The sequence below is a fragment of the Sander lucioperca genome, chromosome 1 (assembly GCF_008315115.2).
Source record: "Sander lucioperca isolate FBNREF2018 chromosome 1, SLUC_FBN_1.2, whole genome shotgun sequence".
Lineage (NCBI taxonomy): Eukaryota > Metazoa > Chordata > Actinopteri > Perciformes > Percidae > Sander > Sander lucioperca.
Window position 1 is genome coordinate 25,815,813 of NC_050173.1, and position 16,077 is coordinate 25,831,889.

General features: G+C 38.5%; 1 protein-coding gene and 1 long non-coding RNA gene across 4 annotated transcripts in view; one reads left to right on the forward strand and one right to left on the reverse strand.

The window, feature by feature from the left end:
• The window catches only part of slit3 (slit homolog 3 (Drosophila)), a 255,991-nt gene extending 250,831 nt beyond the window's left edge, over nucleotides 1-5,160 (forward strand). For all 3 annotated transcript variants that reach the window (XM_036001165.1, XM_036001156.1, XM_036001162.1), the window contains 4 exons: nucleotides 367-524; nucleotides 1,025-1,182; nucleotides 1,317-1,522; nucleotides 1,627-5,160. In XM_036001165.1, the coding sequence (XP_035857058.1) occupies nucleotides 367-524; nucleotides 1,025-1,182; nucleotides 1,317-1,522; nucleotides 1,627-1,880 (776 nt within the window). In that variant the 3' untranslated portion in view covers nucleotides 1,881-5,160. The remainder of the gene's footprint in view (nucleotides 1-366; nucleotides 525-1,024; nucleotides 1,183-1,316; nucleotides 1,523-1,626) is intronic.
• LOC118495032 lies at nucleotides 144-6,104 on the reverse strand. The gene is made up of 3 exons (XR_004897321.1): nucleotides 6,047-6,104; nucleotides 1,634-2,039; nucleotides 144-1,511 (listed from the first exon to the last, which is right to left on the reverse strand). It is a non-coding gene; the product is annotated as an uncharacterized LOC118495032 (long non-coding RNA).
• Nucleotides 6,105-16,077: the final 9,973 nt, after the last annotated feature.

The window sequence follows — 16,077 nt, forward strand, 5'->3', positions numbered from 1 at the left end:
CACTAAATCCCAGCAAGGGATGTGGTGAGGAGATGGAGAACTGTTTTTGTTCAACTTTTCCTCAGAAAAAGGGGCAAGACATGCCCCTGAGAACAGTCAGCCTTTTTTTTCTAGAAAGAGACATAATGTTGCAACAGTGAGAGCTATGACGCTGATTTTATTTTACTGGCAACCAAGAATGACACCAGAGATGAGTTTTAGCGTATTAATCAAGCAAACCTTTCAATTTGCTTTCTTTTTTCTCTGTTTCCCATATTTTCTTTCCATTCTTTTATCCCATTTCTTCCATCTTCTCCACTTTCATTTCTTTTTATTCACATTCTACTTTTTCCATAACTTCCTGTCTTGTTCTCCTTCATTTTCCAGGCGTACCATCTCAGGTGGTGGCCTCAGGTCTACGACCCAGCCCTGAACGTTTCCCTCAGGCTTTTAATGGATGCATCCACAATGTCCGAATCAACGGTGAGCCTCAAGACCTGAGTTACCGAGTCGCAGGAGTGCGACCACATGGGGTCGACAGCAAGGTAATTACACAGGGAAGATTCATTTTTGGCAAAAGCGGCATCATGTATATTATGCAGCATCCTTAAAAGCCATATTGAGAAATGCATTACCTCTTTTGGTGATATTCATGTGATAGTCATAACCCTTTCAACTGTAAGTGTGTCTTGTAAGCATATTAGCAAACAAAGTTATGTTTTGCAAAGGAAAGCAGACATGCACAAAATTATAGTGCAAAATCTTATGACAATAATGCTGCATTTTATAAGCAACAGTAGAAACCGTTTTGACAGATTTTTAGGTCAACAAACCCATGCTGGTAGCAGCTGGAGAAAAGAACAGATGTCATCCCTCCATGTTGGAGCTCTATTTACACTGGCCTTCTGGTGAAGGCTGTAGCATTCATGCAACATCAACATGTTTGTCAGGTTACACCCCCCCTGCTCTCTTCTATTAGCGTTTAAAAAGCCTTTTGACTTAGCTCCCCTGACAGTATTTTCTCCCTTTCTTGTTCTGTCACCAGGGTGAGGGCATTCTTGCTGGGTGCCATTCCTGCAGTGTGTGTGCCCAGGGTGCGTGCAGGGAGGGAGGAGAAACGGGGGTAACATGTGATTGTCCTCCAGGCCGCACCGGGGCCTTGTGTGACCAGACAACAGCACCCAACGCCTGTCAGAACAGCAGGTAAGCTGAGACAGAAGAGACTGGGCAAAAATGTATGGATGTAAATATTCAGAGAGTCATATGCATGTACTATGTATGTAAGTAACCCAAAATAACTCTAACCTGTCTTCCCTCTTTCCTTCTTTCCACTCCAGATGTGTTCATGGTCTGTGTGTGCCGAAGGGTCAGTCCTACAGTTGCCAGTGCAGTGAAGGCTACCAGGGTCAGTATTGCGATCGACGGCAGGAGCCTCCAGCCTGCAGGGGGCAGCGCTGCGGACACGGGGAGTGTCGTGTGTCAGAGGGAGGCGAGCCGGTCTGCCACTGTCAGCCAGGCTACACCGGGCTTACCTGTGACACAGGTAAAGTGGAGAGTATTAGAAGAAGATAGAAAATATGCCAAGATTTGACAAATATCAGTGCATATAATGTGTGTGTTTTATGTCCTTTCTCCATTAATGTCCAGAGCTTACATGTCAAGGAGAGATGGTGAGGGAGCAGCTGAAGCGCCACCACCCAATGAGAACATGCACGTCCACGACCAAGATTCCCCGCATGGATTGTCCCCGATCCTGCCAGGCAGCAGCACCTCCAGGTGTTTGCTGTGGCGTCACAAAAAGCAGAAGGAGGAAGGCGGTTTTCCGCTGCACCGACGGCACCTCGTACTCCGAGGAGATGGAAACTGCTCTGGAGTGCGGCTGCTCCAAGTGCCCGTTGTAACAGCACCGCAGTTTGTTAAGTTTGTTTTGCAACACCCACCGCTGCCATTTTGTGAATTCTACACGTCAACAAGGCTGTCGCTCTGAGATTTGTCCACGTTGAAAAGCTCCATCATTATGTGATTTTATTTACACATTCAGTTTGACTGCCGCCAATTTGCTGCCAAGAGAAACCACAAACGAAAACAAAAATGGGACATGTGTGCGTGTTTTTTGACAGAGAGAAAATATATTGTAAGATATAAGTGAGAAAAAACATAGAACTTATTTTTATTATGGATTTTTTTTTCTAAAAGATGATAAAAGGACTGATAAGTTGTGTTTTTTAATATGTTGATTATATAATGTGTTACATAATATGGAAAGTTATTTTGTACCTTGAAAGAAGAAGAAATACACAGCAAAATAGATTAACATTCCTTAAAAGTATATGAATTTATATGTATGTATAAATCTATATAAATATATACCCTAACCCAATGAATTCTATATTTTCAAAGTGTATTTGCATGATGTTAATCTGAGTGCTGATTATTGGGAGGCTTTGGACACTGAGAGAGGAGGGCTGAGAGAGAAGATTCCACAACAAGGAAAAGTTGGCAGTCTTTGGTAGCCCTCCCTCTCGGAGAGAAAAGGGAACTGTGTGTGCCTAGCTAACCTGCTTCACTATATAATGGACATCATCCTCACATGTGAGTTCTTTGAGAAACCATAAAAGACTCTTTACACGGAGATGATTCAACACATTGTTCTAATGTTGCGTTATTCTTTAGTTTGCTGTTGCACACCAGACTTGGAGCCACATGAGGTTTGACATGAAAATCTGAAAGAAATGTGCTCATTTATTAAGAATTAAACATTATAAATGAGAAATTCACATTCAAATCAACAATAGGGGAATCATACTGTAAATCCAGCATAATGCTGAGTATACACCTATTAGCTGCTGAGATTTAAAATTAGTTTTAAAAAAGATACCAAGGAATCCCTGATGAGTGATGAGAGCTCTCAGCACAGGTTCAGAACCCGAAAACCATTTATAATCAAACTATCATTTTTTTTTAAAGAGTAACTTAATTCCATGCTGAAAAAAAGTGTTTGACTGCATCCTGTGGCTGAATGTTTTGCATCACTGCTGGGTGTAGTCAGTTGTAATCAGAAGAGTGCTTTGTTGCACCTGTAACCACCCCCAACAGTGATGCTGCGGTGCGCTGACACACCCAGGGATACGTTTCTACATCACTGCAGCAAGGTTTCTGTAGAAGTAATAATCTTGAAGATTTTGAATTAAATAAATGTCTGTTAAGTCACTATCACCGAATCAGGTAACACAACGGTGAATAACCCTATATGGCCCACTGATGACAGTCCTTGCGTTTGCAGTACTACGAACTGGGTGCCTGTGGCGATCACAAGCGGCGCACAGTTAGTGGCGTGTTTTCCATCACCCAGAAGTGGTTGGTCCGCCAGAGAGGGTCTCTCTTAAACCCATTTGTGTGTGAAGCCGCATACTGTTTTTTTTTCCAGTTTCTGCTAGTGTTGTGAATACATGGTTACTATGACTGAACAAATAAAGAAAAGAGTGATGACTACAGACAATGGAACTTCAAAAACAAGTGAAAGTGAGATCTAAAAACACACATGCAATTACCGTGTGTTGCCATAGGTGCTGCCAAAGAGAACAAAACAGAGAAGTTTGAGATTGTAACTTTAAACCACTGGAGTAAAAACAGCAGAAACAACATTTTCAGCTGGTTTAAGTTGCTCTCCAAATGGCTGCTCAACATGAGTTGATTTTCTGACTGGGCAAGGGAAGCCATTTTGCATAAAGCCATTATGCAAATCAACAGTCAAGTGTATTTGCCTTAACAGATAAGTACGTCAAAAAGGAAACAGAAATTGTTGAGTTTACTTCAAGTGCCTTGGTGTACTTATTTTGAAATTTAAAACTGTTGCTGCAAAATTGTCAACAGCTGCTACTCAATGTTTGATGCAGACTCGTGTCCATGACAACATAATCAAATTCCTATGGTGGCCTTTCTTAGTTCCCAAAGTAAATGATGCTTACATTAAATAAATACCCATTTCTCCTAAGCAGGTTGTGTGTGCAGGCCCTATGAAATTCCAGAGCAGTTAAAACAATTTAATTGGGTCAAAAACAAGAAAAGCCTTAATCATGCCCCAGTCCTTTTAGTATGAATTATTTGATAATATTAGCATCACGTTTCATGTGAAATTGCAGCATCATTAAGAACCCTTTGTTTAATGTGTGATGATTTCAGTGTGTTATATGATAACATTATATAATGCAGGTCTGATTGTTTGATGTATTTGAGGTGCATACAGAAAAACACACATTTCCATGAAGCATTTACTTCAGATAAGTTTAAGGTGAAGCTTTTTGATAATTTGTTAATTATTTTTTTCCACTGTGACAGTGTTGTGACAGTGTTGGGTGGAGGTTAAATAAGTGGCTTGCAGTCATTGACCAAAAGACAGTGTGCTCCAGTCTGATCACAGCAAACCTCCACACGACGACTCAGTTGCCTGCTGAGTCAAAGTGGCTTCTGTAACTTTGTCACTGTTTTGGACCAAGGTACCACAACACAGCTGAAAAACTCCAACATCAGTACGGCTTTTAACCGCCTATAGATGACTAACATGATTAAAAGTATAGCAAAAGACTATAATGTAACTACTACTGTATTGTTTACTTTATACATTGTTGCTTTGTTTACAACCGGTGCAAAGTATTGTCACACCTTTACAGTTAATTCACAGCTGTACTATTCTGGGTTTGAGACATATCAGTATTATCCTTATCTGTCAATGTCACAGTTTTCTAAACCTGCTGTTCTTTTTATAAGATCCTCTGTCTCACTACATTCTCCATGCCTTTCACTCCCTGCTTTTATCAGCCTTTTTCTTTGTGTCTGTCCAAGATGTCTCCTGTATTTGCCTCAGCCATTCATCTTCACCATCTCTTTCCCTTCCCTTTCTTTCATTCTTTGCTCCCATTCCTGTTTTCACAACTATTTGAGCTTTTATCTTTTGCCACCTTCTCTTTGCTCTGTTCATCCCTTCTTTACCTGATCCTAAAGATTTAGTTCTTCATTGTGAACAGAATCAAACACCTTAGTTATTAGTTATTTACAATAAAATAACCGTAAAGTCAGTAATTTCCATTTTCCAGGTCTTAGGTTAAAAAAAAACAAACATGAATATGTGAGTGATAATTGATACTTATGTTGAATGTTCAAATTAAACTACGATTGAAAGTCTTCCTTGTCTGAGTCTGAAATTAATGTTTAACTGCAAATCTCCATTTGTGCAATAAGAACTCCCACATTATTTGTCCCAGCAGTATTGATCGAGGACTAGGACTGTGGAGATAGGTCTGGCAATGCGAGACTAATCGAGGACCAATGTGTTTAAGTCTCATAATTTCTTTGTCAAAGCAGGTTGCAAAGCCACATAGTCTATGTCCAATATGTTTTATTGTTATTCTGTACCATCGAAACATTCTGCAACAAATTGTATGTATTGACTGAAAGTACTTTTTTTGTTATGATACCTTCAATTAAGTGATTTTTTTCATTGACAAAAAAAGCTAAATTTAGTTTATAACAAATACCAAACAAACCAATAATTTACAGTTTGGTTCGTGAATACAAAGCTTTTCCAAAAATATTCACTTTAACTACTTTTAAGGCACTTGACACACTTTCAATGAAGCTGCTGTACTGTTAGTGCCCTGGTGGCAACAAGTCTGAATTCACAAGTCAAGCTAGGACTCCCATCACTATCATTGTCTTTGTCACATAACATACATTTTATATTCTGTTGTTGCAGCCATGTCTTCCCCATATTTTTATCCTCAAATGAGTAAAAAAGCACCCCCTGGGTTGTAACAGCCTGTAAATGTCAGTCCGTGTGGTCAAACATGATATTGCAACCGAACCGAAGTCAACTGAAGGGAAGCCAACAGGTGAAGTTGATTAAAACATCTGAGTAGGGGGCTATCAAATCAATCAGTTGAGTGGCCACGGCTACTGTGGAACTGTGTGTGGGACATGTATCTAAGGTCTCTGGGAAAGAAACTCTGAAGTGAATTGTGAAGCCAGTCATAGTCTGTCCTCACCGCAAACACAAGAAAGTTTATCTTACCTTTTTTACAATGAATCAGCTGGGAGAGGCTGCTTGTTTTCCCGCATTATTGCTAATATATCAGTTCCATGTTTTTGGAGTTGCGTCAACAAACAACAATGGGACAAGGATAGCCTACTTAATGAAAGAGAGGAACGTTCTTCAACTTCAAATAACATGAGTCATACACTCTCTGTCTCTCATTCGCTCGGTCTCTTATTCGCTTGCCGCTGCAGGACTCAGCCAACATGGGGCGAACGCTCTTACTGGTTGAGCTAGAGGTTGCCCCACTGTTAGACCCTTTTTACAGCAGACATTTTGACATATATGTAATAGTCAGAAAAGCACATTAACATGGCATCCATTAAGTGTCCCAGCTATTCTAGTGAACCAGCATGAACAATACCAGGACCTCACCTATTCTGCATGATGAGCTCTTTTAGTTTTGGTACTTTAAGTATATTTTGATACTAATACTTAGTACTACTGTAAGTAAGATTAAGAAAGCTGGACTTTTACATTGCGGTATTGCTACTTTTACGTATTCAAAAGATCTCTGTAGGCCTACCTCTTCCACCACTTCATTAGGCCTATACTGAACACATCAGCCACACCAATACAAGTTTCTGGTTGATATGTTTATTTAATGTAGGCTAATGGAATTCATTTCAGATTTATTGGTAATTATTTCAATATGCATTATTTGAATGTGTTATTATGGACACACACTTTCGACAGTAATTACAGTAATGCACTTCACTAACTGAACTACCCATACCACTCACCTTTTTAAGGTAATGTTTAATGTTTGAAGTAGATAGATGGAAAAGAAAAAAAATGTGTAAATGTATGTGTGTATGCATATATGTATCATGTGTGTCTATGTGTATGCATGTGTCTATGTGTATGCATGTGTTTATGTGCGTGTAGGTAGGTAAATATACGGTACATGTATGTGTGTGTTAACATGTATAAACAAGTGAAGTATCAAATTGTTTTGTATTTAACTAAAGTATATAAATAGAAAAATGGGGTTGGACCAGAAAAGTTTTTTTTTGAACTTCTTCTTACTCCTTCTTGAACACTGGAATTTCTTATTCGAGTCACTTACAGTAATTTTGGAAGATTGTGCTGAGATGTACATGTTCTTATGGAACGCAGCGCAGCCGCGCCTGGTAAAATCTAGGGGTGAGAGTATTCACATGTCCTTTGTCTAGCTAGACTATTAATGTAGTAAGCCGGGCTCTGACTGGTCTGACCTTGAACTTTTGTGCCTTCTGATTTTACTTTTTGTCTCTGTGAGTGAGTATGGCCAACACTAGCAACATGCCATCTTATCGGACACTGCAGAGTAAAGCTAAGGAGAGAGGTGACATAAATTCCAAGTTAGGCTAGTCAGTTTAGATGAGAGGAGAAGAAGTTCTCATTCATTGGTCGAGGCAGTCTCTTCTTTAAATTGTTGACGACAGTGATGAGGACATCTGTTGTTGTTAACTTCTGAAGCTAATGGCCAAGTTTGCTTCAGCTAACAAGAGTGTTTTTTTTCTCTGGTTTACAAAAACAACCACAGCAGAGAGGTAAGCATTTGGGGACTGCTACATAGAATATAAAAACAAGATTTGATTACTTTAGAGTTTGCTTCGCCCCACAAAATGATGCAATATATTAAAGAACCAGATTGCATGAAGCAGTTGCCGAATGAACAATTTTATTTTGCAAACTGCAACGTATTAAAAATAACTTAACAAATAAATAGAAATGCCAAGAACTTTAACATTGCTTCATTTTGTGACAAAATACAACTGACCTTGACTACAAGTCTGTTGTTGTAGAAAAATGGGTGACAGTCCGTTGCTCTGCTTCCAGCTTGCTTCGGTGTTGATGGTATAATGTTGGGAACAGTGTTCTGCCGTTGTTTACCTTTTTCTTCTTCTTCTAGTACGTAGAAAGAGCTACGTCGGTAGCCTTTGCTTATTAGCGCCACCGCTGTTCAGGAGAAGACTGCAACTAGTGTCGCGACCACCAGCGCGGGTATAAATAGTTACGGCGATGTCATGACGTCACATATGCGTGCGCCAGCTGAGCTGCGGTTACTGTAAAACACGCTTAATGAGGCACCGAAATCTACGTTGCTATTCTGTCCGGTAGACACCGGACACCGGTGCCATATTAGCATCGGATTTTAACAAACGCAGTTAACGTGAACAGAAAATTTTGTTGCCTGTATGTTTTCACGGCAAACGAGCATGTGTGGAAAGCGGTTGCACAACAGCTGCTGAAATGTTGTGTTGCGCACGGACGTAGTGTTTAAACTTTATGTAGACAGGCAAATAAAATATTGACTTCTTTTGAAATAAGATTTTCCAGTTTTGATTTGTTTTTATATTTAAAAAAAACACAAAAATTGAACAGGTGGTTGCCAAAGGGGGCCACCATGGTGGCCCCTTTGGCAACCTCTCTGCAGAGACCACGGAATGGTTGCCAATTGACTTAATCTGGTTGCCAAGGGCAACCGGGCAACCCATACATCCATGCTGTCGAGCCCTGAAATAGAAAAAAAACATTTCATACAAAAATCTGAGAAGGGTTCGAACCATAACCGTGCAATGCAAAGAATATTTGCCAGCGGTCAAAATGCTATCGACGTTGAATATGTCGATGTCCAACCTAAGGAAACAGCTGCAGGTATTTTAGTTAAGTTGGCTTAACGGATTATTAAATAAAGTAAAAAAGTAAAGGAAGGTAAAAGTTTGACAGTAGTCAGCCAGGTTTAAACATTTGGAAAATGGTTAACAGTTGAAAACATTCATTCGAAATTTTGAAAAAGTAATATCTTGTTGCCACGATCCATCCAGTTGACACTGAGCTATTTCACAGGATAAGTGAAAACTTTTACCTGCTGGTGGAGCTAGAGAAAATGTCAGATGGTTTATAAAGTCACTAAGATTCATCTTCTGGGCACCGTGAATGTCTGTATCAAATTTTCAATTTGTCCAAAATAGAAGATGAGATATTTCTGTCTGGAAGTGGTCTACCAACCGACCAACATACCAACATTTCCATCTATAGAGCCGCTTCTTGCATGACTAAAATCTGAACTGCTCAACAAATAGTGTATTTGGTTGGTTTAACCTGGTGACTTCATTTCTTTTTTATAAAATCCAACTGTGTCCTACCAAAAGATGGCAGCAGTGTCAAGAGGGATGAGACTATTGTGTATCCTGTGTGTGCAGGAAATGAATGGAAATTAAACCGCACACTCTTTAGTGTCTTCGTTAGTCTTCACTGTACTTAGCCCAAAATAAAAGGAGAAATCATGTCACCACCTGGCAGAACACAACATTTGATTAGAATTTTTATAAAGAAACATTCAAAAATTACTTATTTTTCAAATGCTAATATGAAGCAGCAGGGGAGGTGGAGGGAATTACATTTCCTTAAAGCAGGTAGTGGTGAAGCAGCAAGGGTGCTCAGCATCAGTGTATGCAGACAGAATGAGTCTAGTGTTCGACAGAGGTTGTGGTCAAAGAAAATGTGAGGGAGGGGAATTCACACGCCAAGGAACCAAACTCTATAAAAGATTCAACAGGTTCCAGATACTGTACTTCGTTGTCACTGAGCTGGGTCTGTGATACAGGTAAATACACTTCACTTTTTAATGACCTGTGTTAGGGGTAAGACAATTTTACTGAGTTACGGTAAATGGGAAAATAACAAATACTATGTTTATGTTTTTTTTTGCAGAATAACTAATAATAAGAAAAAGGAAGTCAGCATCACGTTTCTACTTTTAGAAGCTTTTCATCTATTTATATACCGCCTTTAATATCATAGTGCGGGTAAGTATTCACACAGGGCTTTTATCTTGTGGTTGTGTTTTTTTGCATTTATCAGTGCAACTTTCTATGCAGGTCCACAGGTCTGCAACTCATGTTATTAAATATATTATTAACCTATAAGAGTTTTGATTTTGTTGAATTTCTGTGAATGTCACTTTAGTTAACGTTAGACACAGTATTGTTTGGTAACACAGGTTGACTCAAAACAGTTTCAGTTTGAACCAAAAGTGGTTAACTGACATAACAACTGCCATTCATAGAGCCATGCCACTAACTACCACCATTGCCCTAAATGTTTTTATTTTTCCTGCCTTTTTTCATCAGGGAATCATGGGGATCCAGTTTGTCTGTTTGCTACTGGTGCTTCTCTCTGCCACTGTGCTCTCTCAGGATGCAAAAATCAAACGTCAATACCAGAAGTTCAGAAACCAACATATCAATGAACAAATGAGTGTCGATGATTGTGATGATGTGATGCGGGCACGAAAGATTGCCAAGATCAACAAAAACAAGTGTAAGAAGACCAATACCTTCATCCTATCCAACATCAAAACTGTGAGATCCATCTGTGTGAACAACGGAGAGCCATATGACCAAGATAGAAACATGACCAAAAGCCAGAAACACTTTGACATTGTTGTCTGTCATCTGAAACCAACCAGGCCTGCCAAATGTCATTACAATGGTAAAAAACTGAACAAGAAAATTATAATCAAATGTGTAAGAGGCTTTCCTGTGCACTATGATGGAGACATTGGTCACTGTGAGAACTGATTGAACACATGATGTGAAATGTACTTACTTCTTAAATAAACAGTTTGACCGCTTACATTTGTGTTTTTATAATAGTCTCTTTAACATAATCATAATCAACAGAGTAGTTATGAATATCATTAGAAACTTTATATTAGGGGCGACCTCTAGCTCTCCCAGTAAGAGTGTGCGCCCCATGTAGGCTGAGTCCTTTGCAGCGGCCAGGGTTCGAGTCTGACCTTCGGCCCTTTGCTGCGTGTCATCCCCCATCTCTCTCCCACATTTCCGTCTATCCAGTGTCACTATCGAATAAAGGGAAAAGCCCCAAAAAAAATCTTTAAAAAAATTATATTATTAATAGTAGTTATACCAGGAGGTCAGTGTGTTACATGGAACACACAGTAGTGGTGCTTATGTCACACACACTTTTTTTATATATTTGTCTGCCACAACAGTCAGATCTTTTGTTTCTCCCATGAGCTCAAATAAAACAAGTATACAATAAACAATTCATCAGAATTGTGTCAGTATTATTTACTGTACAAAAATGTAGATATGACAATTTATTTCTAAACGGCCTAGTCTCACAGCACTGTGTAAAAAGTGATGTGCACACAACAGTCTGGGAAACGAGCAAAGCCACATGCAGCAGTTGCACAAAAGCTGTGGCTGGCCATTTTTTTGCACCTGACCAACACCAGGACTAATTACTCAGAACAGACCTGATCTATATTGCACAGGATGTTGCAGGTTAGACGTGCAAAACAGATCGAAGATAAGTTCTTAACTTGTGGTTGTGATCCAGGTTGTTACAAACTGCTGCATGAAGAGACCCCCTCAGTGGGCTGAATGAAACTAAAGAACCATACAAACCAATCCAAAAAATTCTTCTTGAATTCTATTTCTTGCCTCAACATCAATTTACTGACCTTTGTATTCTCTTGGACCATTGATGCTGCGTGCTCATCAGTTGTGCTGTACTGAAGTAGAACCTCTTCCCCAATGCCTGTCAGCATCTTATAGGTCCAGCATTATCCATTTGGATGTTCTTTAGCTTCTACTTCACAGAGAAGAAAGACACTTTTCTACCACAACTGTCAGATCTGTTATGTCTCCCTTATGTTTAATTAGACACATTCAGAAACCATTTTTACTGCCACTGTATTAGACTATTTAAATATTTTTTTGTAGCAAATTGAATAGCTAAGCACATGGAGGGCTTTTTTATGTAGATGTATTAGGTGTTTGAAAAATGTTAATAAAATATTGAAATAAACAGAAATCCGGCTGCAAAGTTCTATCTTTCTTGTCACAGCACTGTAAAAAAGTGAACTGCCTTGGAAACATACAGCAAAGCCACATGCAGCAGCTAGGCAGACAGGCGAAGGCTGCTGGCCATTTAGGGCTAAGACTAATTAGGTTAGAGAGGTTAGAGATGCAGAAAAAGAAGAGCTACAAGACTAGTTTCACCAGTTTACTTGATTATTTTAGTTTTTGCTTTGCTGTTATTCAATATGTGCTCGTTTATAATACAAATCATTGTATAAGAGCAGGGCGCCATCTGGTGGTAGTATCCTCAACAGCTCCTGAAAGCAACACAATTCTTCCCCTGGGTTGTTTCATTTTCAACAAACATTTTTTAGAAAAATGCTATAATCACATAATTTCACAACAATAGTGGAGGGCATTGTGTAGATAAATGGGTCACTTCACTTTGGTGAAATCCCCTCAGCAGTAAAACATGCATTTTCTATTGTAACATTGTGATGAAAAAAGGAATGACAACTGAATAACATATCACCTCTCAAGAGCAGACATCACAAAGTCCTTCACAACAGAAAACAATAGCAAGTAAAACTGAAAAAAAGACATGAAATGCAGACATCAAACTAAAAACATAAAAGACAAAAAAAATGACCATTACAAATAAATAAAATGTTGTGAATAATTTTTATGAACCTGTTTTCTTTATCCTCCTTTGTTAGATCATGAGCACCTGTTTCTCACCAAAAGATGGCAGCAGTGTAAAGAGAGAGGAAGAGGGGACGACAGTATTTGTATCAAGTGTTTTATAAACAAAATGGATATACAGGCTATCAAAGCTGGAAGGTCAGAAAGTAGCTACCAGAGTCAACATGGGAGATAAAATAATATTAATAATAATAATAATAATAATAATAAGTTGATTTGATATAGCACCTTTTTGCAGAAAAAGTCACTAAGTGCTTCATATGATAAACATTTTGTTAAAATGCATTAGGATCCAAATAGTAAATAAGCAAGCAAAAATAAATACAAATGAAAGTAAAAGATTAAAAGACTAAAAACCCAAAGTTACAAACATGGGACAAAAGCGAGTTTAAACAAGTGTGTATTCAGCTGCTTTCTAAAAGCATCAACCGAGACTGCAGAACGTAACTTAATAGGAAGGGCGTTCCACAGAGTCGGAGCCACCATCCCAAAGGAACAGTCACCTTTAGTTTTTAAGCGAGTGCGTGGGACCACCTACAAAGGTAGTACAGGCAACCTTAATGCCGTATCTGTGACTGCAGAAAAAAAAAGAAGACTTTGTTTACAGAATTTAGCAACTATGATAATTCTGCATTAAAAAACCAAGTATTTCAAAATATTTTACAGAACTTGGTCTGTGGGAACCTACCTGGCATTTCTTTAAACCAATCACAATCGTCTTGGGCAGTGCTAAGCACCGGAGAAAAGCCATGTTGCCGCGGCTCGGAAGGAACTTGTTTTGGTGGAACGTGTGCATTTAAAAGTTGTTTTAATCATGCAACAGAAAACTCAGATTGGAAAGATAGTCTAGCTAGCTGTCTGGATTTACCCTGCAGAAATCTGAGAAAAGGTTAACCATAGTCTTAATAAATCGACCGGAGTTTAAAATGCCAACACAAAGGAAGCCCAAGGCCACAGATATCCGGCATAAATGAGTGAAATGAAAAAGTGGAACGTCAAGGATATAGACTAGTGCACACCCTGTAGGTGCACAGTTGTACCCTTGTAATGGTGCCCTTTTCTCTAGGCAGTTACACCCGTTCTGTCCAAAACCTCATGACTATTAACTGCAAGTTGTGTTTATGGAGAATTTAACTTTTTTGCAATTATGTATTTTGTGATGATATCTAGGTGCCTTTTCAAAAATTCGGAGAACATGTTTTAGATAATTGGAACAGCACTGCAGCAGAAGATATTTAATTGATTGAAGTTTATAGAAGTTCTATCAGGTTAAAATGACATGACAAGCCCATTGCTTTTCCTACTGTATCATTGTTATTGATGACTTTTTGAACTAGAATCATGCGCTTACATGACATGTAAAAAATGTGGCTTGTAATGGCTTGTGTGCAGGATTGACAGATGTAGTCAAATTCTAGAGGTTGTGTTGTTGCTAATGCTTTATTGCAAAATTTTCTCAAAACAGAAAAAAAACACTTTTTTTACTTTGGCCAACTTAACAAGCTTGCGATGTGAATTCCCCTCCCACTGTGTTGCTGGGCCAAGAAATCAAAGTTCAAAACAAATTCTATAAATGATTCAGCAATTTACACAGACATCACTGTCACTGTGTTCGTGATTCAGGTAAATATGCTTTTTATGACACAGAAGGGTATAATTTGCTAAAAACATATCTATTAATTGATTACTTACTCTGTTTCAGCTGCAAGGACTAAACAAAAATTAGGAAGAAAAAATAACTGTTAACCATTCTATATTATATTTAAAAGCTTTGTTTTATTCTTACTCTCTTTGTTATCCAGCTGTCAATAAGAGTTTACAAAGGGCTTTTTACAGATTTCTCTGCAGGTCTGCAACACATAAAATAAAAAAAATATATGTATAAGGCCTAATTTTTAGCAGTATTCAGATTTCATTTTTTTTACAGCTCTTGTCAAGTGTTGTCAAGCTAAATATAATTTAGCAGTGGTAATGCTACAACACCCACAGCCTCAATGCATATGGGAGACAATAATAATAGCTTAAATATTGCAGTACTCGCCTATGCTGCAATACATTCTCTAACAAAACATTTTTCCCACATTTTCTTTACCAGGGAATAATGAGGATCCAATTTGCTTGTTTGCTGCTGCTTTCTGCTACTGTGATCTCTCAGGATGCAAACATTTCTCCTCGTTACAAAAAGTTTATAGTCCAGCATATCAAAGGGCAGATGAGTGCTACCAGATGTGACCATGAAATACGAAGTAGAGACATCACCAAAACCAACAGCAATGAGTGTAAGGAGACCAATACCTTCATCCAAGCCAGCACCAACCTAGTTAAAACCATTTGTGGTGGTGCAGGAGAGCCATATGGTGAGATGACCAAAAGCCTCCAACCTTTCAGCATCGTTGTCTGTACACTGAAAAACCAGCAGGCCAGGCATCCTCACTGTCAGTACCGTGGTCAAGCTCGTACCAGGAGAATTGCGATCAAATGTGAACAAGGCTTTCCTGTGCACTTCGAAAGAGACATAATACACTTTGAAAACTGATTAAACAGTAGCTGTGTACTTCGGTCTCTTGTCAATTAAAATGCATTTGACATCTTACAGCTGTGTGTTTTTTTTTAATATAGTCATGCAATAATTTACAGTGTAGTTGTGAATAACAGATCATTGACAATGTTTATATTGGTCACTGACCCTTTTCTATAAGCCACAGCAAAGTTTTTAGGAGCGACTTTAAAGGTTAGTCTCGCTTTACTACACATGTTCGATCAGTTATCACTAATAAGATCCTCTGTATATACAATTCACCTTTGTGACATAGCGCACATGAAAGAGGTATTTTTGATATAACTACTTTATCTTTTTTTATTTAAGTATTGCAAGGGAGGGTTAAAATAGACTGAGGGAAAAAAACAAGGGGCCCTCCCAAAAAAACTTAAAATAAAATACCCTTAGCCTAACCCTGCAATAATCGTTCTTTGAACTGCGACACAGCCAAAGTGCATTATTTTGTTGTTTGATCATACTGTGATTAGAGGAATGTTGACAGTCCACTGGGTTCAAGGCTTCTCCAAAATTGAAACTGAACTGTGATCAACAAACATTTAAATCAGTTTGAATGAACCTTCTGCCTTCCCTTTCTAATTATGCCAAAAGATGGCAGCACTATTAAGTGATGGAACCATTTGTGTTTATTATAAAGACATCAAAGTCCTGAAAGAAACTGCCACAGTCAACAGGGGTATTGAAAGATAATTACTTGTAGTATTTTATCCAAGCTCCTACTAAAACTGACACTAAAATAAGTCTGAATGGGTCAGCCTCCACAGAAACAGTATGTAATTTGCCAAATTTAGACACTGCTTTCATTTGTTCTCATTATACCATCATACAAAATGTTCCAAACCATGAAAAACTCTTTAGTGTCTTACAGTACATCACCTAATCAATCAAACTATTTAATTATCCTTTGTAGGCAACATAGTAAATATGACATG